A 23546-nucleotide genomic window follows, 5' to 3' on the forward strand; every position below is an offset into this window, starting at 1 on the left:
CACGCCCATCCGCTAAAACACCCCCGCCCCCACCCACTTCCATTCAGCGAGATGACCCCGAAGCTGTAGAGCAAGCTCGACAGCGTTTTCAGAAGCGTGGCCTCCTTTCTAATGTGTCTCTCCCTCACATTCTTCGTCGGCACCCCAAAGCGTTCAGGCGCAAGTCTACGACCTTCTTTCCAGCGTTCCCCGAAGTGACAAGCCCGGATTCGGCTTCCTCTCATGGTTTGGATCTTGTCAAGCTCGGAGATGGTTTTACTGCCTCTTCAGAAACCGCTCCAGACAAGGACGTCTATCGTTGGGCAATCCTATACGAAAACCAGCGAGGGTGCGTATCCAGGATCTTCGTCTCCATGCATCTCCCCTGAAAAGACGTATTTAGTGCCACAGTGTTCTCCACTCCATATTACTCGTCCTTAACTCTGTTGCCTCTTGATCCACCTCCGTTCACTATTCCCACCCCCGTGAGGTCGCCAAGGAAGAACCAGCCTACCGTCTCGTTGGAAGACTACCCACTCCCTGATGGATCGTGGAAATGGGTGTCCCGCGCATGGATGATCGATATGCGAGGCGACGGTCTAGTGCAATACGACGGCTTCGAATATGCACGTTCATTTCGCAGTAAGCAGTGGGGCCCCAACCCAGGACTTTTCAACAACCGCGGCCTCGTACGACGACGACGGTGGATTCGTCTCATGATGCGCCCGGCCCAACTTGCACATGAACCCTCATACGACCCTGACGCTCCGGACGGACCACTGGATCCATTGCCCACACTGGAACATCACGAAGAGGGCGCGACAGGCCGCCATCCGTCATGCTCACCGTCAGTGATTATAGCGGAGGGTGTGAAGTCTGGAAGGGCGACGACTATGACTGGGAGCGGTGCCACGTTGCCCTTCGTCGTCTCGGCAGAGACGGGAGGAAGTTGGAGCTTTGGGCGAGCTGGCTTGGCGTATTCCAAAGTACACCGCCGTCTCGTCCGGCATCCTGGAGTCCCATTATAGCGCCATACGTAAATCCCTCAACGATGCCGCAATCAACGTCTATGCCTGCGGGTCCTTCCTCGCTCGAGGATACGATTTCTATCACAACCAGTCGGTCTGGCGCGGAGAAACTCGTTGAAGATAGCGGCGCTAGCCTTGCACCGGCCCCCAGAGATTCTTTGAAAGAGGTCCTCCGCCAGCATGTGAGTGTAGTGTTTGGCCGCTCACTGAAGTTGAGCTCATGCTTTGTTGCAGGGACCCGAGGTGTTGACTCAATTTGTCTACCCCGATTCTCGCGCGAGATTCCTACTGCTGTTAGGTCGGGCCGGTTTACTCCCAGAATTTCAAGCAGGATTGAGCATGTCAGACAGCACGCACTATTTGGACTTTTGGAGTTATACCCAGAGCATGGACAGCGACGCCATTAGCTCACATCAGTCTCCGGCCTCGTAGTTCACTGGCACTATGTATATACTGTACTTACGATGATTCGTGGCATATTCTACATCTTCGTAAGGAATTACGGCACATGCGTAATATGTTTGCCTGTGTCTTCGCAGTGGTCAGGCACTATGCATTTGAATGTTGATGATGAGGGTGCGGTCGGGTGCGGTCGCGCATGTGATTGACCGCACCCGGAAAGCTATCACGCGCAGTCGACGCCGATTGCCACGGTCGATCCCACTGCCTGCATTCAAGACGACCATGTCCTCTTCCTCCTCACCACACGCGTCGCAGCCTCCATGAAGACTGAGCGTATCCGCCAACGCTTACACGACGCGTCCCATCAACTCGCGGACTTCCTCCATGCCCTCCCAGACGACCATCCTCTCCAGATCGCCCTCCGCACATACACTCTCGCACTCTCCCTTGCGCTCGGACCCGCGCTCCTCCCATTCCTGACCTCGCGTAAGGCGCGCACACAAGGCCTTCGACGCGCACTACATATCCTTGCACGCGAGCTTTCTCCCAACGCGTTCGCCACCTCAATCACCGTTGGCGTAGCCGGTGGCGCTGCCATTCGCCGACTATGGGACAGGTGGACAGAAGGCGAGGTTGTTGGCATTGGTACACGAGAGGGAGGGGGTGATAGGTACTGGGATGCCCTCCATAAGCTCCGCACCTGGGCCGCCTCATTACAAGACTGGCAGAAATCGTTCGTCTCCAATGTCGTGTCGTCCATTCTCGCAGTCGCGCTGCTGCATTCACGGCGACGTCATGCGACTTCTGCTGGCGTAGGACGTCCCTCACCGACATTGGACCTCTCCTTGCTGCTCCTGGTCCGAGCGATGGACTCCGCGGTGCAGATGATGTTCTTCAAGCCGTCGGCGGTGCAGCTCAGTAGGCTCACACTGACTCAAAAGGAAGATCAGCAGTCAGTCAATCGGAAATGGTCTACTCGGTTGGATGCCCTAGTGTTCTGGGCCTGCAGTGCAAGGTGCGTCAAGTCAGTCTCGATATTCGCTTCGTCCGCTTAACATCGCTCCAGGATTATGTGGTGCTTCTTCTACGAACCGGACAGGCTACCCCGGTCCTACAACAAGTGGATCATGACCCTCGCCAGCATCGACCCGCGACTACTTGCTGCCATTCGTGCCATTCGCGCCGGGAAGTTCTCCTATGTGAGGGGGGTGTCCATTCCGCAGGACCTGGTCACGTCGCTCTCGAGGGACCTTGGATATCCAGCTGCATGGGGTGACCCAGCCGTTGTTCCCGCATATGGCCTCTACGCTAACCCAGTATGGAGGAGACTTTCTATCCCCGGAAGGCAAGGAGTCGCAGGCTTGCCTTGCGAGGTCGTTCATGGCGGGGTTACCGGAGGTAGCTGTACTGCCAACGCAGCCATTCGTGGAGCCCAGGCTTTCGCCGAGGCTCTTGCCATCTATCTCCCTGTGGGTGCTCTCATTAATCTGCCAATGACATCCTGCTGACTGAGTAATCAGGTTCACTTCTTGCCTATTGCCATCACAAGACCGCGAAAGCTCCTTGAGATACCCCGCCTCCTTGCTACCGCACTCAGTGCGGCCCGTAGTGCAACATTCCTATCAGCCTTTGTGTCGTCCACCTGGTTCACCATATGCTTAACCCGCACTCTCCTTCTGGCACGTCTCTTTCCTCACATCTCGCACGATTTCTGGGACGGCCCATTCGGATGCGCATTCATGGGGAGTCTGGTCTGTGGAGCGAGTATTTGGATCGAGCGTGGCAGTCGGAGGGGCGAGATGGCACTCTACGTCCTCCCTCGTGCGATCAGGGCATGCCTCGCCGCGGACTGGGTCAAGAGTGGCAAGTTCAGCGTTCGCTTGGCTGAAAGGTACGTCTTGTTCTGCTGGGACGACTGTTTTTGCACTGACAATGAGTTGTAGAACCATCTTTGTTCTTTCTTTGGCCTCGCTGCTCACCACCGTAGTGCACCGACCAGATACCCTGCGTGGTCTTTCACGATGGACTTTGGCATTCGTTATGAAGGGTCCGAACGCGGGCTTCTGGCGTCGGAAACGTCTGGACACAAATGCTCCTTCTACCCCTGCTCATCTGACGAGGACCTCCACTCCACTACCCGAAGGGGAAAATGTCGACGGTACCGCCTGACATTAATTTATATAATTCATTTACGCTCTCCATACATGTAACATCTGATCGTAGAACGAAGCGCTTGCCACTAGTGTACCGTCGTCCACCGCGTCCGCAAATGACCAGTCCACGCCGTACGCCAGCGACGTGTGCTCGTTAAAGCGTTTGATGATCTCCGACGATAAGGGTTGCACAGGGTCTTCCCCGATGAGCTCGAAGCGGACCACTTTGAATCCATCATGCATGCAGGCCACGAGCAAGTCGTTCTTTCGGGCGGGAGTCGGATGCCATTTCACTCGCCATGCGCCGCCTCCGACGTCAACCTGTGTGAGAGGTACAAGAGGTTTACGCGTGTCGAAGAGCCGCACGGTGTTGTCATAGCTTCCAACAGCCATGAGGTGCTCTACGAAAGGATGGCTTTGGATAGTAGTCACGCCAGCGTCGAACCTGTGAACGAACCGATTTAGAATTCCGTCAGAACGCAGAAGGGATACGGAAAACCTTTTGTTGGTGAAGGTTGGCTGAGCACCACCCTGTCTGATATCCCACCCCTTCATTTGGAGGTCGTCTCCGCCTGAATGCCGTCGGTAAATGTAACTGCGCTGGGCAAGGAATACCTTACGCACCCGAATACACGACGTTAGTGTCCCAGTAGTTCCATGCGGCAATCCATGGTTCGTAGTCATGTGCATGCCAAGAATCCGTGACGACGAGCTCGGCAGCTGATGGGGAGAGAAGGGAAAGAGATCCGTTGGAAAGGGAGACGACGAGCTTGCCCATCCCGCTGTTGGTCTCGCAAGTGAGCGGACGCGCTCCGGCCGTGCCACCGCAATGTACGCACTCAGCGGGCATTCTGCGATTGGACCAATCAAGCGATAGACACAATACATCCGAAGCCGCGCATGCGATTGATTGTATCTGCGTGAGGCGAGCCTATGAGAGTATGTACCATCAGCAAAAGATGGGCACGCAGGCTGCTCTGTCCTTACCGTGCCCTTCTCGAGCTGATGTAAAGTGATATGGCCCTCCGAGTCGGCGATCGCGAGCAGAGGAAGGACATGGGATGTTCGATGACACCTCGAAGACTCGATTTGGCCTTGAAATCACCTCGTCTGGGGCAAGCCAAAAACATACCACTTCATGTCCAGTATCGCAGGAAGCTCTGTTTCCTGAAGCAAATTTCTGAGCTGGGCCACGATTATCAGTCAGTCCCACCAAAATGTAGGTTCTACGCACGGGCGGCCATCACTGTCAGCGCGGAAGAGAAGGCACTTGCCGCGTCGCGTCTGTGATTTCTTCACGAAAGACGTATCCGAGGGGTCTGCGTGATCATCCACTTCCTCAAGGGCAGGCATTGGTTGCTCAAGCTTGTACGTTCCACAAACAAAAATATTGTGCCTGTCGGGGTGAGGGCAGAACTCTGCCGAGTCTGCAGGCCATATCGTGTCGAAGCCAGACATCTTCAAAAGTCCGTTAGTAGCGGCAGCGATGGTGGACGAAATAGACAGATCCAGAAAGCTGCGCTTCTCTAGATCCGGTGTGCAGATCTGTTTTCACACGCGTGACGTCACGACGCTAACGACGCGTTGGATTTCGGGAGGGCGCTAATGTGGCTTGTTCTGCGCGAGTCCAGCGTGGTGGTGGGCCACACATCCGGGTGAATGAGCACACAACATCCGGTTGACCCACCTTAGTCAATACCTCGACATGGGCTTCTCAGGGTTTGTCCATTGCTTCTTTTCACGTAGCATCAATCACTCATGCCCTGCTTACTAGTCTAGTGAGATGGACCAATGCCCCAACTACAGGACTTGAGCTCATAGCTCAGAATATTACCAAAAACCACCAGGTGCTGAGAAAAAAAGCTGCATATTGGTGGGGATGCTGACAGGCTTCAGGGTCTGTACCGAGGCAAATGGCAACTACACATGAAGTCCTTTCGTTCGACTCTCGGCTCCGTCCCAGGCTTCCAGGTCCCCGTAGAGCGCTCCATGTGCACACTCACCATGGACGGTAGGCACCCCAACCTTCGCAAAAAGACGCGGCCTCATGCATCGCACGCCCACAGACAACGTCTTCTGCGTCCTCGAAGACCCCGCCGCGCCCATGCGCGCCGACTACCTCGCCCAGGCCGCCGAGTTCGCGCGCGCACACCCGGACGGCAGCGCGTCCTTCCCGCCACCCACACACTTCCGTCACACGTTCCCGACGCTCGTGCCCCCGATGGCGCTCGAGCAGCTCCTCACCCAGCTCCGCGCGCGCTGGGCGCCAGTCCGCTCGTCCGGTGGGGGCGGAGGAGGCAGCAGCCAGGGCTCAAGCAGCCAGTCGAGCATCGTCGGTAGCCAGGGCACGCAACAGGGTCCGGGGACGATGGGCGGGGGCGCTCACTTGGTCGTGGAGGGGCATGTGTATGCGATCGGGAGCGATTGGCTGGTTAGGGCGGGGAATGTGATTTTGTCCGGCGGTGCGGTGAAGGGGATGCTACTTGAGGCGAGTATGACTTTTATTCTTTGAGTTAGTGGACTGGAAGCTCACGGGCCGCACACAGGTCGAATACGTACCGCTTCCGGTAATGGAGGAGGCGTTTGACATGCAGCCGGTGTTGACAAACCTGCTGCTCTCGATCCTACCAAACGTACCAGATCCTCGCATTGTCGCAATGACATTGGGGTACGTCTTTTCTGTCTTCGACGTGCGGCCGTGGCTCAGTGACCTCTCAGAGAATGGCAGTGGGCAGAAGTGCAATGGGACACCGAAGAGGATCTTGAGAAAGAAGCCGAGGAAAAGAAGGCACGCCGAGTCGATGAAGATGATATTTACGTCGCAGATGGAGACCATCCGCCATTCAAAAAAGGCGACTGGATTGGAATGGATAGGGATCGACGATCGGCCTATCTCATCATCAACGTACTGAAGCAAGAAGGCTTGTTATAGATGTTGTTACATAACATGGTAATTCTATGCGATATCCTGGTGACCGTCCGTCCCTATATCTCTTAACGCTCCTGCGGGGTTCTTGGGGTTCGTGTCTTGTGCATCGACCTGAAGGCCTAGGCCATCAGCGCCGCGCGGATGAGGTCCTTGGTCTTGTCCTCCTGTTCGCCGAAGATCTTCAGCGCATCCTCCAGTTTGCGACTCGTTTCAGCGTCGGCAGCAATGGCGGACTTGAGAGCAGCGCCACCATTGGCAAGGTAGTCGGCTGACTTTACCTCGGGCTCTGTGGTCAAAAATCTCAAGTCAGTCTTCCAAAAGAGAAGGAAGCGAATCCACCGCACCGACTGCTACGCCCACGGAGGCTTCAGCTTCGAGGGAAACTTCCGAGCCCTTGGCAGCCGCAAGCTGGTTCAAGACAGCGCCGGAGAGGGTGAGATGGTCGGGTCCGAGCGTGACGAGGGCGACGACCTATCCATAGCCGATGCTCACTTAGGATGAAGGGAGCCCGAACGAGAAAAATCGCGCACCTCTTTTGCCGTTACAATACTGCGTGGGCGGAGGAAGCTCAGCGCTGACCGGACGATGCTGTCGGAGGACATACCTGGCGGGCATGACGAGGGTCTTGGTGTCGATCTCCTTGTAAAGTTTGACGATCGAAGCGATGACGGGCGAGGCCGGGTGCTCTTTGGCGGTGTCTGTGTACTCCTTCCAAACGCCGGGCACAAAGTGAACCCGAAGCTCTGGAGAATCAACAAATCAAGACGTCATTTAGCCGGGTTTGCTGTGGATCACAGAACGCACCGTTGAAGTAAGGGGCGATGTAGAGACACCCAGCCTGATGAGCGGCGAGGGCCTGGGAACAGAGAAAAGGCAGGTGGAGAGGGTGCGAATGCCGATGGATTCGAGATACTTGCACGCCACCACGGACTCGGGGGTGGCGGGGATCTTGATGCAAACCCGTGTCCTATGCGAGAGGTGTGAGTGAAACGCCATGAACAGCGGTGGGAATACGGGCGTATATGCACTTGGGGATACCGTTGGCCTCGAAAACGGAGATGAGCTTCCTCGCATGATTGATAGTAGCCTCGGTATCGTACGCCGTCGACGGGGAGGCCTGGGCGTGCACACGACCTGTGAGGTAAGGGTAGACCTCCTTGGCGAGCAACACGGTCTGCAACATGGTGAGTGTAGGGCCTGGAGCTAGCAAGTGTGGCAAGAGCGTACAAGAAGATCTATCGCGTTCGACACTTGAGTGTCGATGTCAAGCTCTGCGTTGGTTGATCGGATGTGGTCACAAGCCTTCTTGAAAAGCTCGGCGCGCTCCGGACGAGTGGCCTCGCCGTAGACAATTGCCTGGTTGGAGGTCATGTCGCAGAACTTGGCCGCGATATTGGTATGACGGGCCGCTACATCAGGGTCCATCGAGTCGACATCGACGACGAGACGCGAGCGGATGTCGGCGAGGAGGGTGGCGGAGGACATGCTCTGAGGGATCGGGTGGTGCGCGGGATGGGAAGGCGGTGGGGGCAGAGCGTAGGGGCTGAAGGCAGGGGTGGGAGACGCTATTCCCGACAGTGCCTAAAGGCTGGGGTGCGGATGACGGACCGGAGGATGCATCTGAGCTGCTTTTCCCGGGGCAGGCCAACACGCCGCGGCGTCGCAGCGACTCGGAGTCCGAGCCTGCACGCCCGGCATTGGCCCACCGGTGCAGAGAGGGACTAGTCCTGCTCGCGGGCCGATTCGGGTGCGATCGACGAAGACACGAGACTTCGGACGTACGTGGTTGTGTCGCGTGGGGACTCGAGTCTCGGGAGAGGCGAGAGAGCGCGTCGAGACGCGTGGCACGTGAGCGTGAAACTGATCAGCGACGTCATGCGGGCGAGTGACGCGAGTGCGAGTTCACAGTGACGGCACTGTCTCCAGCTTGGACTGACGAGCTCTACACCGCGTCCAACATGCTCGAGCTCCATCCACCCCGCGCGCCCCGCCCCTTCTTCGTCCTTACCCGCACACGGCCGCTCAAACCGTCGCCCCCATGCAACCGCCCCCCCTCCCACGGCCATAGACTCTGCAGATGTCAGACTCGCGTCCGATTCCAGACCCATCTGCTCTCTGTCGTTCTTTCTCCCCCACATCCATTTCCATTCGCTTCGGCGACGCACAGCAACTCCCTCCTCCTCAGGCATGGCATCCTAATTTTTCCTCGTGTCTCTCACACGACCAATCCCATTGCTCTTCGGCTTCGCACCCCAACGAGCATCGTCCCAGTAAGTTTTTCATGTCCCAAGGATTCTCGCGCTCCGTATACTCATACCTGTCCTAGCGTATCTACCGGGACCTTCTGCTTTCCAACAACCTGAACCTTCTACATCGACCTCTCGCGCACTTTCGCCTCCCCTGCAACAGGATCTCTCCCTGGGTGGCAGTAATGCATTAGCCACGACTCTCGCTCGGGACGCTTTAATGGTGTACGCGTATAACGCCTACGACGCACCAGGCCCGTCCTTCGTCCCCGTTGGTCTCACCTCGGCTCCTCTCGCAAATATATCGCCGGGGATCCTCGTACCCTCGGAGAGTTATAGGACACGTCTTATTCCTGTCCTCACCACTCTACTTGCTTTGCATCCGCATCACCTCCCCGCCATGCTGCTTCTAGCTTGCATCTACTATGCTTTGGGCGATTTTGACTCCAGCATAGCCGTCAATGACCAAATCTTGTCCATCGACGCGAACTATGTGGAAGCAATGAATAACATCGGGACAGCCATGAAAGCTCAGGGCCAGATCCAGAAGGCGTTTGAGTGGTGGTGGAAAGCGCTGCAAGTACGCCCTACGTTCTGGGATGCACTGGTGAGTTCCGTACCCAATGTGGTGATATCTCCTTGAACTTGCTCCTCGCAGGACAACATCTTGGGTATGACCTTCACGCTGGCTCATTGTGCATCTGATCAAGGCCGTCGTCTCAATTACTATCGTCAAGCCCAAGCTATCTGTCAATACGTTCAGACGCATGTTTTCGACTCCAATGGCAGACTGACTTCGCGTCTCCAACCCATCGAAATACCTCGCTTGCAGCGCGCCGTGTTCACGAGCGGCACCATCTACTCAACGCTCGGCCCAACGAACATAGAGCGCGCTCTTCATGAGTATGCGCGTTCATTGGAGCTCGTACTACGCCCTCCGTCACCATGCCTCGACTCCGAACAGTACAGCCTTCGCGATCTCCTCATTGCCACATGCACAGCTGGGCACGCGCTATGCTCCGATATCAGGACTGTTGGTTCCGCGGACTTCAGCAATATATTCAAGACCGACATCAGTCAGCGTTTGGACGACCCTTCTCTCTTTCTTATGAAGAAGGTTCGGGCGGCAGGCGAACAGCTCCTACACCCGCTGTTACTCGCTGGAGGAGGCCTCCTTCCCGTCCCGCTCCTTCTTCCAGAACAAGTGTCATCTCTCCGCACTGCACTCTTTTCTGGCGGCGTACTTCCCGGTATCTGTCAGGTTGGTCCTAGTGGAGCACTGGTGCCACCGTCAGATATCATACGACAGCAGGCAAACAATATGACGAGCACAGTCCTTCTCACACTGGCCAAACGTTTCCAAGACGCCGCATTGAGCAATGCTGCCATCCCTGGTTCGGCGGGTGGGCTGCGTATCAGCGCGTCCATTGTCATCCTGCTGTACTACATCGCCCTCACCTGTGATCCCGCGCCCTCGACTTATAACAACCTGGGGATAATGCTTTCTGGCATTTCGCAAACCCGATCCAGTCCGGATGGCGAAGTCATAGATGGAACCGCCCTTGCTCGTATGTTCTACACGGAGGGTTTGCATATTGATCCCAAGCACCCACACTTATTGACCAATCTCGGATCACTCGTAAATGAACAAGGCCAGGTTGAGGAAGCGATCAGGTGAGTGTTCCGTTCACCCTCCGCCATGTTTTGATTCCCAATCGCACGAGTATCAGATTGTACAAGAAGGCTGTTGAACAGAACCCCAATTGCGACTTGCATTGGCCAATCTTGGAAATGTCATCAAGGACTCGGTTTGTACTACCACCACACAGACAATCGAGAAGACTGACGCAGAACCGTAAGGGTCGTCCTTGGGATGCAGTCGAGTATTATTATCGCGCGGCGAAAGCAAACCCAAATCTCCCAGAAGCCGTTTGCGGTCTAGCGAATTCCCTCTCCTCGATATGCGATTGGCGTGGACGCGGTGCGTTGGTTGACGAAATCGGTGTCGACGACGCTGGATGTCACCTCCTTCCTGCACGAAACCCTCAAGCAGGCTGGGTCACCCAGATGGTTGCGGTGACGGACGAGCAGATCAAGGACGGATATCGACAGCCCTTCTACAGAGGTGACTCGCTCGTCACCACGACCGAGGCGTGCCTGCGCGCATTAGTTTGTGGACTAGGACGACATCTCCGGCCAGATGAAAATGAGCAATGGCGCTCGAGGTTTCAACGTCTGGCAGGCAGTGTGAACGACCGAATGGTCTATCACGTCAACAGTGTCGGCTTTTTTCTCAGATTCTGCGACTGGATTGCGCCACAGCTTCAGCGAAGATGGTATCTTCGAACTTTCGGTAGAACTTATGAAGTCCGCGACTTCGTGGATCTACCCAACAACGCTATATCCTCTCAGTTCAACCGGCCACCCCTCCCTAAGGCTCTGCAGTCACCCGAAGTACCCTCTGTTTTGCCGTTCCATACTGTACGTTTTGAGCATACTACTCGTGCGTTTGGTCGTTACTAATGAAACGTGCGTGTCAGTTCACATGTCCAGTATCCCCGAGAACTGTTCGTCTTATACCACACCGTGCTGCGTTGAAAGCCTCATACGCTGGTCACTCCCATCCGTGGATGCCAGAGCATGTATTCCGCCCCCCAAGACCACCTTTCAACGGGAGGATCAATTTGGGATACATATCCAATGATGTCAAGTGAGCGTCCTCAGTGATTGCCTCGAAGCCAACGGCTAATATTTGTATTACAGCAACCATCCGCTTTCTCATCTCATGCAGAATGTATTTGGCCTGCATGACAGGGATCGCTTCAATATATTTATCTACACCACTAGTCCTTGGGACGGTACCGCGTACCGGCCACGAATTGCGAGCATGGTTGAACACTGCGTCGATGTCTCGAGCTGGAACCTCCAGCAGATCCTCCAACACATTGGCGAGCACGAGCTCCACATTTGTATGTCAACCGGTAAATACGGCCTTTTCGTGGGACATATGCTCACGCCTCCTGGTCCCAGTGATCAACTTGGGCGGCTACACTAAAGGCGCGAGGAACGACATCTTCGCCGTGAGGCCCGTGCCAATCCAAATGCAGCTTATTGGCTACGCGGGAACCGTCGGCGCGTGTAGGCAAATATACCATGCTCGTTGCACTAACGCGCTGATGGAACGGACAGCCTGGTGCGACTACATCGTCTGCGACCCGATATCCTGTCCGCAGGATTTGTCTGCGGCCGAGCGATGGAGGATCTTGCAGTCCGAACGAGGCGATAGCCCCCTGCCGATCGAACCGCTCGACATGGGCGCGGACTTAGATCCGGAAGACGACAGCGAACTGTGGATCTAGTGAGTCAATCCACTCAAATCTAGTATTGCGCTTACACCGCATTCGTCCAGTTCCGAGAAGTTCATGTACATGCCCGTATGATTACCATCTCTCACCACAAGTACTTCGTCTGATAAACGCTACAGCACACCTTCATGGTGACCGATCACAAGCAATCGTTCCGTGGAGACGACGGCTTGAGCCCAGAAACTCGTTCAACTATTGACGCCGATACGTTGTGGCTCGACGAAGAGCGTCGGCGAGCTTGTGCCCGCAGAGAGGTGTTCCCGGACATACCACAGTTAGTACCCATATGCCCGGCGGGCACTACACCGCACACTGATTACGTCCTTGTAGGGATGTGATTGTATTCGCTAATTTTAACCAGGTGCGTGCTTATCAGCGGCGCACACAAGGTCCCACACGCTTACACACAACGGTCTGGACAGCTTTACAAGGTGAGTTTGCCTTTATCTCTCCGACCTATTGCCGCCCATTAGCCGTTTGCGCGTTTGTGGCCTTGGCTGTTTGCACAGGTAGATCCGGTGAGTCCTGTTACGAGACAATTACTCTTATCGTTATCCTGCAGTCTGACTGGCGATCACCGGTCAGGGAATCTTCTATTTGTGGCTTCGCATCCTTCGCAAGGTGCCGCGGAGTATTCTGTGGCTGCTCCGCTTCCCCGGAGCAGCAGAGGAGCATCTCCGGCGGTCTGCCGCGCTGTGGGCAGGCAAAGACGTCGCGTCACGAATACGCTTCACGGACATCGCCAGGAAGGACTTCCACATCTACCGCGCACGCGTCGTCGACCTCTTCCTTGATACCGTCGAGGTAACTCCCTTCCCATACCATCGTCGGAGCCGACTTGAGACTGATCGACACGTCTTCGTGCAGTGCAACGCCCACACGATCGCCGCGGACGTGCTCTGGACGGGCACGCCCATGCTCACCTGGCCGAAGCACCGGCACAAGATGTGCTCCCGCGTGGCGGCGAGCATAGTGCACGCCACGGGCTTCGGCGCGGAGATGACCGTGCACAGCGCCGAGGAGTACGAGGCGCGCGCGGTCGCACTCGCGCAGAGCGTGTCGTACGTGCCGCATCGCGAGCCCTCGGGCGCGGTCGTCCCGCGCGGGGCGGGGGAGCTCATCCGGCTCCGCAAGAACCTGTTCCTCAATCGGGACCACATGCCGCTCTTCGACACGGCGCGCTGGACGAGGAACCTCGAGAAGGGGCTCTGGGAGGCGTGGCGGCGGTGGGTCGACGGCACGCAGTACGAGTGCTCAGACGAATGGATGGCGTGTGAGGGCGAGGACAAGAGAAGCAGCTGCATCTGGATCAAGGACGACGATCCGGTGCGTATCCAGCGCGTAGAATAAGTCTTTGCCCAGTGCTTGGGGCCACACCGTGTTGCCGCTTCTCCGTACCTCTCAATCTGTTCCGCAGAATGTCGCATGTTTCTCGTATACAATATTCATAGCAGAGTCGCTTCGAGCACACACATACTACGCAGTCCCATCTGTATAAATAGTACGTTCGAACATCATCCACGTCCGCCCTTTTGCCTTTGCGTGCGAGAGAAAACTCAAACGTTCTGGTACGCGCCTGGTGCCTGCGGTGGTGCCTGAGGGGGGGCAGAGGGCGGCTGAGGCTGCGAGGGAGGGACGCTGAGCGGCTTGGGGCCTGGCGCCGGCTCGTCGACGTTCTGGTACCCGTCGCGACCACCGAAGTTGGAGGTGAAGCCTCCGGGCATGGACCACACTGCGCAGGAGGAAATGAGATGATGTCACACGCAGCCGCAGCCGCACCTATGCAAGGGCGCGACAAGGACGACTCACCGGTCGGACCCGAAAGGTCGTTGCCGCGGATGCCAAGGCCGGGGAAGGAAGAGCCTCGCTGCTGGAGCGCAGTCGCAAACGCGAGCGCGGTGGGGAGCTACGCATATGCGTTGGTGGGTGCAGCGGGAGAGAAACGCGCGCAGAGAACGGAACACACCTTGACGATGAGGATAAGGATGGTAACAAGCTTGACGAACCAGTTTTGAGAGTTTCTGGACATCCAAATGATATCGTACACAACCGACCCCGTGAGAAGCATCGTGAACTACGGGCGGGCGGGGCTTGCATGTCAGGAGGCGTGTGTTACAGCAACGAAACATGGACGGGCATACCGCTCTGAGGGACTGGATAGCATCTTGGCTCTCCTGCGCGAGCATGCCAAAGAGGAAAATGGGGAGATTGTACACGGGAGCGTGGAACGCGCTGGTCACGAAGGACAGTGTCTGTAGGACACCGGCATGAGCAACAATGTGGACTCGTAAACCATCCGAATCTACGTACCGTCCCGGCGAGAACCAGCTTTGAGGGGTCCAAAGCTTGAATGAAGTCCGCCATGGTGAAGCTGCAGATGTGTATGGGGAAGGAGAGTGGTAGGACTGGAGACAACTTCAACGCTGCGGAGCCTGGTGCAGAGGCCGCTCTTCACGCAGTTCGCGGGGCCGGGTGTCACCGGCCCGGAACTACACGTGGCGGCGTTGTCGGAAGCTACTACAGTGCGGACGTTCAATTAAAACCGAACTTGAAGTTGTAGGTGACTGGCCGCAATGAGCGTATATGCTACATGGGGAAACACAAACAGTGTACGGCTACATAAACTCGTCATCCGAGGTGGTGTCTGTGCTCGACAGTTCCTCGCTTGGTCCTTCGTCTTCTTCAACAACAACATAGCATCCAGGTTCTTCTTTGGACTCCTCCTCCAGGTCGTCGACTAGTTCGTGAATTGTCGCAAGAGCATCTGATTTGGCATATGTCTTTTGTCGCTCGTAGAACCAGGGACAATCTAGTGTCTCGCAGTCAACAGGTTCGCCAGGTGCAATACCACTGCAAGAGCTGCAGACGAGGTGGACGTCCATGAGCCGCCGCTCCGTTTTGTGGATGCGTGCCAAAAGCTCGCTCATGGACAAAGGATAGTCCGTCCGGCACAGGTCACACAGCACTTATGGAGCGAAGCATGAGGGAGCATATCAGCGAACAGTGATGAGCATCGATACTCACCTTCCGGAGTGAAGCCCCCACAGATCAGGCAACGAGAACTCAGGAAGTGATCATCAATCTTGTGAGCATTTGCCGCTATTGCTTCCTTTGACTTGCTCTTCCTAGGGGACAGAGTGACGTCGGGTTGATCGGCGCGTAGGCTCTTGGGCATCTCGTCGTACCAACTGCGAACGTCGGCTCCAACGAGGTTGAATATCCGTTCCAACGGTGGGATCAGCACTCGCGAGATGTAGTACGTCGCATCGAGTCGCTTGTGGCTGAGCAACCAATGAGCCTGGGAAAAGGAAAACTACCAGAGATGATTGTCACTGGCCACTCACTTGTCTCGGAATAACTCGTGAGGATCGATTGCACGGTCGACGAGTCTAGATCCTGGTTCCCCTCGGGCGATCACGTATGGAATGCGTTCACCGTACTGCGGTTCATCATTGGGGTCCTCGAGCATCCGCCGCGCGGCAACCGTGACCCCAGGGGGAGGCGGTACTTTGTCGCTAGAGCCAATCAGCGTTCAACTTCCGAGCACCACATTCAAGACCATGGTTCTCAAACCTGTATGTTCCCATTCGGACCTCTTTCGCGAAGATGAAGTCTTGAGGTGAAGCCTTATTGTCAAGTATGCGGTTCCAGGTTCGGCAACAATACTCCTTGACTGCGCTCAGGTCCTGTGTACGGAAAAGAATCCTGGGTGATGCACGCTGAGATTTAGTATTGGGAAAATTGATACCACCTACTTCAAACAGGTCTCCGTCATCTTCTGTTGGGCAGGCACGCCGTCGCGACGGACCGTCTCGATACCCTTTGCGTCAAACACAGGTTCCGTGTCGTCGGGGTTTTCGAACTTGAATCCGACATAGCGCTTCTTTGCCATCAGCACACAGGGCAAATAGACCTACACAGTCCTCATGAGCCTGAATTTTGGTCACGGGAACGAGGGACTGATAACCTTCTCAAACTTGAGCTTGATCGGAGCAGGGTTCATGCGTGTAATCGTATCGGCCATGTCCTGGCCGATCCGGAAGGCTTGATCCTTGGTCTTCCCTCTCAGGTAGATGAACAAGGAGTCGGTGTCGCCATATACGACCTTCGCGCCCCATTTGCTTGTGCCGTTGATCACGCGAATCGCCTGTAAGCGCTTGAGAAGAATGGGCTTGTCATTGGTCACTGCCTCATACCTTCTCCAGCGTTTCTCGACCACTCTGCACGATACTGTCCGCGATCTCCACGGCCGGCATGCGCCCCGAATAAGAAGCGCTTGTATATCCGTAAGTGACGTTAGCGATGTATTTCAACCCAAGCTGTCGGGCGTCGAGGATCCGACGTAGAGCCTGCGAACGTTCAACACGCTGTGATAGACGGCGAGCGAAGGTACGTGCACATCACCTTGTCATCGTTCGCGCCTTTCATCGCCTGTTTGACCATGACTCGCGTGTCCAGCAGTTCGATCAACATGCGGGCAAGCAGCCCCTTCCGTACAGTCTCCTTAACGTACATCATACCATTAGGGGCAACTGTGCCAGTGATTCGTTAGCAATAAACGAAAACAAGCGGGATGCGGCTTACCGTTGATGTGATCTTTCAGGGTATCCAGGATGCCAGCCGGTTGACGCAGATCCGTGACGCCAAACTTGTACGTGCCCTTGAATTCCGTGACGCGGCCGAGACAAGTAGAATAGCAATAATTATAAGCAATCATAACTGAGGGGTATAGTGATTGGAAATCCAGGACGACCAACGGACTGCTGTAAAAGGCCGAAAGAGGTTCCATGATGAGAGGTATACATTCGGCAGCATTCTGCTTTCCGACCTGTTGTGCGAGCACTGCATATAAGCAATGGTGGTAGACGAAAAACAACACGCTTACGTCTTGCTTGCTGGGAGAGAGCAGCACAAAACTCTCCGGCTTTGCAATCCGAAACATGAACGACTCGACCTTGAACTGTGATCCTCGGCTCAGAACCGAAAAAAAATCGACGCCAAAGACGCGCGCGAACTCCCTGCTGAGGGGCTCAGCTCAATTGCTCTCAGAGTCAACTGCAGACTCACGCCGTCTTTGTCACTACATCAACAGCGTCGAGCATCTCGACCACCATGGCAGCACGTCGAGAGAAATATCGAATGGCATATTCCGCGTGCATCGGGACGGCACTACAGTGCCATTCCGTCAGCTTCCTCGGGCTGTACCACGGCGTTCTGAGAATTGGAGTTGAAATGAGGGCTAAAGATAGACCTGTGGCTTTCAGATGGAACCCACCGTTGTCGGAGGACGTGAAACACGACGTTCTCGAATGTATAGATGTTCAGGTTCTGTTCCGAGCGCATGATTCGCCAAGTGTTGAGAGCATGTCTGCCGATGACCTTGAAGGTCGATGTCGTGCGCATGCCCCATCGGTCATTGCGCCCGCCGACATGTCTTGCCGGAGCGCGAGATAGCTGCTCTTCGAGGTCCAAGCCTTTAGAAAAATGAGTGTGCTGTCCGTAACGACCGGGGGACCTTCCGCTTACCATAAATTCGACCGCGAGCACTCAAATACCCCCACGAACCAGCTTGAATTTCCCATCCAGTGAGAACATCTGGATCCAATTCGTTCGCCATGTCGATGAACTTGTTGAGTAGTTCCAACTCGTTCTCAGCATAGTCCGCTTTGATGGCCCTCAATCGGCGCTGGCTGAGTTGCTCGCTTTCCACAGCAATAATACCAGACTCCAAAGCAATTGCTCCATCAGAGTCTCGCACCGAGTCCTGGAAAGAATAAAACACGGCCACAATCTCGTCCTCCGCAGGATCCGGGACACGATCGTCCCTGGACGGCGCTGAATCGTCAGTTTGCATCAGATCATGTAGGTTAGAACATATCCACACGACCCACCAAAGACTTCAAGCCCGAGGATGGTCATTGTCTGCTTCTCACGCTTGACCTTGTCCGACCGGGCGACCAATGTGTTCTTGAGCCCAAATGGATTGAGCTGGGTCGGACCCGAGATCTAGGTGGCTTCTTTAAAACCCATGGCAAGTAAACCTTTCGAACTTGGAAACACTTGCCTGAGAGGTGTCCTTTGCAGTCCGTTGACTAGCGCGGACTTTGTCCTCTTGGAGCCACTTCCTGACTTGCCGAACGCTGGGAGGCGCACCGGCGAACTCCCATCCGCTGACGCCACGATGACTCAATGTGTGCGAAAGCGAAGATTTCGACTCGGAACCCAGAGTCGCTTGCCATTCCTCTAGGTTCGCAACCCCCTCTCCTCCCTTAAGATGAAAGACGAGACCAGCGAACTCCCTAGGCTTGTCAGGAGCGTCTGACTCTTTGGAATACCACGGGTCACGGTAGACCTTGCTGGGAATGTTGTAACGATCGGTACTGCCGAGGAGCTCAGCAGTAGTTGGTGGTGAGCGAGCAAACTGGAAAACGTTCTTGTCGCTGAGTAGCTGGGAGGTCGGAATGGGAGTAAAAGACTGAAAGGAGACATCAGACACTGGATCAGAAGTGTTAGATTCTGTACTCCGCGCAGGGGCGGCGACGGGGGGCAAAGGTGGACTGAGCTTGCGCTTCTTTGCGGGTCTCTTGTCTCCATGGGCAGCTGTTGTCATCGCGGTATCGACTTCGACCAGAACGTTGTCCTCAATCGCTTGTAGCGGCTGGAGCACCGCGCGCGATGTATCTGCTTCCACCGGAGGACCGGGTAACACTGAATCGCTGCTCATCGCACGTGCAAATGGTCGTTTCGTTGCGGGCCGCGAGGGTGACGGTGTTAGGGGGGCGGGCGACGCCGGAGTGAGCCTACGACGCTGGTGGAAACAGTCAGCCTCCCTTAAGGCCAATGTTTGATGACGAATACCCTGACATATGATCAGCATCGATTGTAGATATGAGCAGCATCACCTACTTCGTCGGGGTCTTTGGATCAACCGAAGTAAGAGACTGTGACCGTTGAACAGACGAGGACCTGGCTGCTTGTTAGCTTTGATGACAAACTTGAGATGATCGAGCGCACCGCGATACTTTGGACCACACATTTGCGAAGGGGTTGTCATTTGTGGGCGACGGAGTGAGCTCTGTCGGACTGTGCGCTCTCGAGAGTCAAATTGGGCGGAACCATGCGATGAGACCCTGCCGCACCTCTCGCGTTTCTCGGTATCGTTTTGACTAAGTGTCTTGTCAGGCGGAGGCCCGTCTTCCATCTCATCTTCTTCCGGGTATTGTTCATCTTCTCCTTCCTCGCCATCGTTTCCATCCTTCGGCCATTCCGTTTCTTCGTGTTCCATGAATTGAGCCATGGCTGGCTACCGAGCATACGTTCGTCTACATCCACCTCTTCAGCAATCGCCCCATCCAACGCACCGAGAAAGCCACTGGCAGTTCCCGATCCCTGTGAAGCATGGTATGGATTCGCGTCCGACGTCCCGGAGTTGTCGTCCTCATGCTCCCCGTTCCCGTTGGCCTGCTTCCTCTGCGGCTTCCATGTCTTGTACTCGTCTTCCCACAACGCCTCGACGCTCTCGAATGTGGTCATTACCCACCTCTCCCAAGACATCTTCAGCGGGGGCGCCTCCCTACCACGCTCCTTCTCGATGCGCATCCGGATCTCCTCCCACCACCGCGCCTCTGCGACCCAGTCCCCGCCGGGTTCGCGCGAGTTCGCGCTTGGGTCCTTCGGCAGCTCGGGAGACGGCTCAAGCCCCTTCGCGGCGCGGCGCTGCCGCTCATCCTCCCAGAGCTCGCGCACGCTGAGCACGAGAGGCTCTGGGGGGAGAGGGGGCGCGGGCACGGTGAGCTTGTGGTGTATCTCCCGCGCGGAGAGCTTGTGCCGGTTGAGAATCTGGTGGGCGGCGACGTCGACCTCGAGGGGCATCCGAGACTGGCGGTGGTACGGGGAGTCTTTGAAGTCTACCCGGGGGGTCGTGTGCTCCTCCTTCTCATCTTCCTCTTCCCTTCCGCGCCGCCAGACCTCGCCCAAGTTGATCCAACCGCAGCCGTACAGACCGAAGTCGGAGAGGAACTGGAGGATGTAGGACAGGTGGGACTCGTACACGCGGAACCGAGTCGACATGACCGTCCCCGACTGCATGATGGTGACAGCCCGGCTGACGAAGGCGGGGTCGGCGATGTGCACTTTGAGGAAGGGAGCGTAGTTGGAGTGGAAGCCGTAGAAGTGCACGCCCTTGACTAGGACAATGGCACGGACGAACTGAGACTTGACGGATTCAGGGTTACGTTTGAGGGAGATGGCAATTGCATGGTTCAGGGAATGCTTGAGCTTCGAGACATAGCGTTGTACTGGTATGAAAGATGCATGAGGGACGGCAGCTCGACGGCAGCGGCAGCATGGATGAAAGAGGAGGCATACCAAGGTCCGGGTTCATTTTTCCGAGGTATTCAACAAGAAAGTAAGGGTATACTTGATGCACATGTAAACATGTGTTGTGGCCCAGAGAAGAATCCCCATAAATACGTATAACAGGGACTCGGTGGAGGGTCGAATTATCGAGGAGCCCCGGTGGAATGACGGTGTAATCAATATGATTGATCCTGACTTGTAGTGTCGCTGACGGGGAAGACATCGACGGCAAGTTGCATCGGCACGAAGAGATAATATACAAGATGAGAGAGTGGGGACATATACAGGCCGTGGGCGGGAGTGATCAAGAACCAATCACGACAGACGCTCAGACGCGCAATGGCGAAACGCGTCGAGGACGCGTCGAGAGCACGTGCTCGTTTGGCTCACAGTGCCGCCGGACAATCCCGGACTATCCTTACGACAACTGTGACTGAGGGCACTTAGTCTTAAAGGTCGCGTAAATTCACGGTAATTGCACATCAGTATTGTCTGCCAGTCAACGCTCCAACCTTACAAGTACATTGGTGGACTGTAGTCAAAACCTCCCAACATTTAAACTCCTTCATTCGGACCCGGAACGTCACACTTTGACGGTCAACGTTTGGCGGCAGATGTAGTTCTCTCCGGGAGGAAGCGTGATGAATCCACGAACAGTACCTGGCTCCACACAAACATACTTGTCCCTAGAATATCACATTAGCTACAGACATGTGAACGCGATGATTCTACTAACCATCCGCCATCTTCCATGTCGCCGATCTTGGAGCCCGCCTCTTGCTGCGGATTCCAGACGACGACGTCGTTGAGGTTGGTGTTGATGTCGATCTCTCCGCCTGGCCACCTGAGCGTGTACCTTTTCGGTCCGTCCAGGTATACAGAATCGGTGAACTTCTTCACATCGACGCCGTCGCGAAGTTCTAGCTTGGTAGAGCTGCGGAGCTCAGGAGTGGCTTCCGTCTTGTCGAGGTAAGAAAGACCTTTGAGAGGATAGACGAGCGCATCGTTGGCAACACATCGGAAGTAATTGTGGAAAAGCGCCTGGAACTCCATAGGGGAGGAGTCGCTGGATGCGACATTCTTCACATGAAGGTCCGTGCTGAGCTGGTGGGGGGCAAGGGTAACCACGTATTGAAGCCTGACTGGGTAGGAGTACTGCTCCTTCATGGCCGCATTAGGCGCCATTGCTAACAGCTGAGGGTGAGCTGAGTGTCGAGCCATGATGAGGATGGCGACCCACTGAGCCTCAGCGTCACGCCTGCCTCGTTGTCCATAGGAATGCCGTCGAATTGCCAAACATTGTTGCGCAGGTATCCATGCTGGGGAAGTTTCATGTGATCGGGGTGTGTAGGGGCACCAAAGCAGGGATAGACTACGGGGATGCCTCCTCGAACGGGCTTGCTCCCATCCGTAGCGGCCTTGCCAGAAACAAAGAGACGTTCACTCGGTGTGCTGTCGTCCGGCCCAATCGATTTCCAGGAGATCACAGTTGCTCCGTACAACAGAATCTCCGCAGAGGACCCCTGGGAAACAATGGGCGTTAGTACTGATTGGGTGAGGTAGGATTGGCCATACGGAGGGGTGACTGAGAATGATTCGATCGCGTTTGATGTTGGCCGGCATGCTGAGGTGGGTGTCGTCGTCGTCGGGGTGGAGGATAGAGAGCCTGGAGGGGCTGGGAGCGGTCGCCCTGCAACGGCTTTCCCGGCCTGTGTGCCCGGTCCGATCGTCCGCCGGCAATCCATGGACGCCGACAGGCGGTGACGCAGTGTGACACAGCACTGGTCACCGCCTCGCGTGACTCGGGTTTCACGATAGGCGCGCCTGCCCTGAAGCACGCCCGCCTTACTACAAAAGTGCGACTGCTTTCCGGCAGCCTGGCCGCAGCCTCGACTTGGTTCTGCTCCCTTCCCTCTGCCCTGCCCCCTCCGTGCCGCTTCCCCTCCCTTGCAGCCCCATGCTCTTTCTCCACCACCTTCTGTTGCGCAAGAGTCGTCCCGCTTGAGCCTCGGCCATTCCAGACGCACTTCTCCGCCTTCTTCCAAGTTTGCTCCGGTTTTCGCGGCATCGTCCTTACGCTATTCTTGCCAGTATGGCAAGGTTACTCCGCCAGGCTTGTGGTCTTGTTTCTTCCTCCCGATGACGCTACGCCCTCGATTCGAGACAGCTCCTCATGGACATGGCCGCACTCGTGCTGGATTGCGTACACACAAGTCGCGAGCGTGGTTGTTTCGAGCCGGGTGTACGAGGTGGTTCTCGCACCATTTTCGGCACCCTCGGTCCCTGTCATGGGGGCCGCGAGACGTACGGCCACGCAGAGATAGGCAAATGGAGTCGACTTCCTGTTTATGTCTTTGACCTACCGAGCTTTGCAGAGGCTTTGTTGCAGACCGCGTATATACGGACGAATGGGGAACCCGTCGCTTCGCAAAGGACAATGCTGCTCCTCTCAGCCACGGGCTTATTCCGGTGCAACGGCACGTCACGTCGCTCGAGCGAAAGCAGTGTACGGTCGCACGACGCAATACGATCTCTGTCGCCCACTTTGCCAATCCTTCGTAGCCCCACGAGGTCGCTTCGTGCGTCTATCGAAGGCTTTGCGCTCCTCTCTTGGAGCGCCTTGGGAAAATGGCCTAGGAAGCCCGATGGACAACCGAACTCGGACACTGGTCGGCTTCGACGCTGGACGCACGAGGATCGACATCGAGTCATCTTTCGCCGTCCTCGCGGTTGCACGAAGCCTGGCACCAGCACGGTCCGAAGCGGTTCGGGCTGGAAAAGCCGAAGACCCCGCAACAAGCGGTGGTACACGTCCACGTTCACGTCACAACACGCACGATCGACTCAGAACGTCGTAGACGCTAGCGGATCCACGCGCAGCGATAGCGGGCGACAGGCTCGGCTAGTCACAGGTTGTCAACCTCGTCGACACGATAGGGTCAAGCACCCTCATTTCCTGGCGGACGTCGTCAGTAGATCGCGAACACATTCGGCGATCGGCCCCGGTGTTTCCGGAGGCGTTCTTGTATGGTCAAAGGATCCAGAGACTGTCTACGGACTGCAGATCGAGCCCACGACCTCAGGAG

General features: G+C 56.0%; 8 protein-coding genes across 8 annotated transcripts; 3 read left to right on the forward strand and 5 right to left on the reverse strand.

The window, feature by feature from the left end:
• Window positions 1-1729: 1729 nt before the first annotated feature.
• On the forward strand, window positions 1730-3578 carry BXZ73DRAFT_96866 (uncharacterized protein; the record flags this gene model as incomplete). The annotated part of the gene is made up of 4 exons (XM_048027187.1): window positions 1730-2424; window positions 2476-2878; window positions 2930-3300; window positions 3353-3578. 4 exons carry the CDS (start codon window positions 1730-1732, stop codon window positions 3576-3578), a joined length of 1695 nt encoding a protein of 564 aa, XP_047882735.1.
• A 20-nt stretch (window positions 3579-3598) lies between these two features.
• Window positions 3599-5020, reverse strand: BXZ73DRAFT_39376 (WD-40 repeat-containing protein; the record flags this gene model as incomplete). The annotated part of the gene is made up of 7 exons (XM_048018362.1): window positions 3599-4007; window positions 4062-4134; window positions 4187-4344; window positions 4402-4493; window positions 4550-4637; window positions 4695-4742; window positions 4797-5020. 7 exons carry the CDS (start codon window positions 5018-5020, stop codon window positions 3599-3601), a joined length of 1092 nt encoding a protein of 363 aa, XP_047882736.1.
• Window positions 5021-5267: 247 nt separating this feature from the next.
• Window positions 5268-6494, forward strand: BXZ73DRAFT_96868 (uncharacterized protein; the record flags this gene model as incomplete). The annotated part of the gene is made up of 6 exons (XM_048027188.1): window positions 5268-5281; window positions 5337-5409; window positions 5459-5573; window positions 5629-5894; window positions 6109-6230; window positions 6281-6494. The coding sequence occupies 6 exons, from the start codon at window positions 5268-5270 to the stop codon at window positions 6492-6494; spliced, it is 804 nt and encodes a 267-aa protein (XP_047882737.1).
• Window positions 6495-6610: 116 nt separating this feature from the next.
• BXZ73DRAFT_96869 (aldolase) lies at window positions 6611-7976 on the reverse strand (the record flags this gene model as incomplete). Its single annotated transcript, XM_048027189.1, has 8 exons — window positions 6611-6777; window positions 6836-6962; window positions 7022-7040; window positions 7096-7234; window positions 7296-7347; window positions 7416-7458; window positions 7520-7665; window positions 7719-7976. 8 exons carry the CDS (start codon window positions 7974-7976, stop codon window positions 6611-6613), a joined length of 951 nt encoding a protein of 316 aa, XP_047882738.1.
• Window positions 7977-8957: 981 nt separating this feature from the next.
• BXZ73DRAFT_87291 (TPR-like protein) lies at window positions 8958-13452 on the forward strand (the record flags this gene model as incomplete). Its single annotated transcript, XM_048024505.1, has 12 exons — window positions 8958-9344; window positions 9396-10394; window positions 10598-11218; window positions 11278-11447; window positions 11501-11706; window positions 11768-11875; window positions 11927-12095; window positions 12147-12171; window positions 12222-12376; window positions 12433-12463; window positions 12688-12906; window positions 12970-13452. 12 exons carry the CDS (start codon window positions 8958-8960, stop codon window positions 13450-13452), a joined length of 3573 nt encoding a protein of 1190 aa, XP_047882739.1.
• Window positions 13453-13658: 206 nt separating this feature from the next.
• Window positions 13659-14466, reverse strand: BXZ73DRAFT_96871 (uncharacterized protein; the record flags this gene model as incomplete). The annotated part of the gene is made up of 5 exons (XM_048027190.1): window positions 13659-13834; window positions 13912-14008; window positions 14069-14176; window positions 14244-14354; window positions 14413-14466. The coding sequence occupies 5 exons, from the start codon at window positions 14464-14466 to the stop codon at window positions 13659-13661; spliced, it is 546 nt and encodes a 181-aa protein (XP_047882740.1).
• Window positions 14467-14634: 168 nt separating this feature from the next.
• On the reverse strand, window positions 14635-20683 carry BXZ73DRAFT_87292 (uncharacterized protein; the record flags this gene model as incomplete). The annotated part of the gene is made up of 21 exons (XM_048024506.1): window positions 14635-14688; window positions 14793-15067; window positions 15127-15383; window positions 15447-15617; window positions 15676-15807; window positions 15858-16015; window positions 16070-16249; window positions 16299-16451; window positions 16507-16634; window positions 16687-16930; window positions 16988-17120; window positions 17170-17316; window positions 17378-17576; window positions 17629-17937; window positions 17994-18108; window positions 18161-18902; window positions 19009-19072; window positions 19094-19185; window positions 19242-19405; window positions 19429-20399; window positions 20470-20683. The coding sequence occupies 21 exons, from the start codon at window positions 20681-20683 to the stop codon at window positions 14635-14637; spliced, it is 4902 nt and encodes a 1633-aa protein (XP_047882741.1).
• Window positions 20684-21043: 360 nt separating this feature from the next.
• Window positions 21044-22083, reverse strand: BXZ73DRAFT_39690 (galactose mutarotase-like protein; the record flags this gene model as incomplete). Its single annotated transcript, XM_048018432.1, has 4 exons — window positions 21044-21146; window positions 21197-21647; window positions 21701-21983; window positions 22036-22083. The coding sequence occupies 4 exons, from the start codon at window positions 22081-22083 to the stop codon at window positions 21044-21046; spliced, it is 885 nt and encodes a 294-aa protein (XP_047882742.1).
• Between the last annotated feature and the right edge of the window lie 1463 nt (window positions 22084-23546).

This window comes from Epithele typhae, assembly GCF_022376455.1.
Source record: "Epithele typhae strain CBS 203.58 chromosome Unknown BXZ73scaffold_3, whole genome shotgun sequence".
In the NCBI taxonomy this organism is placed as follows: domain Eukaryota; kingdom Fungi; phylum Basidiomycota; class Agaricomycetes; order Polyporales; family Epitheliaceae; genus Epithele; species Epithele typhae.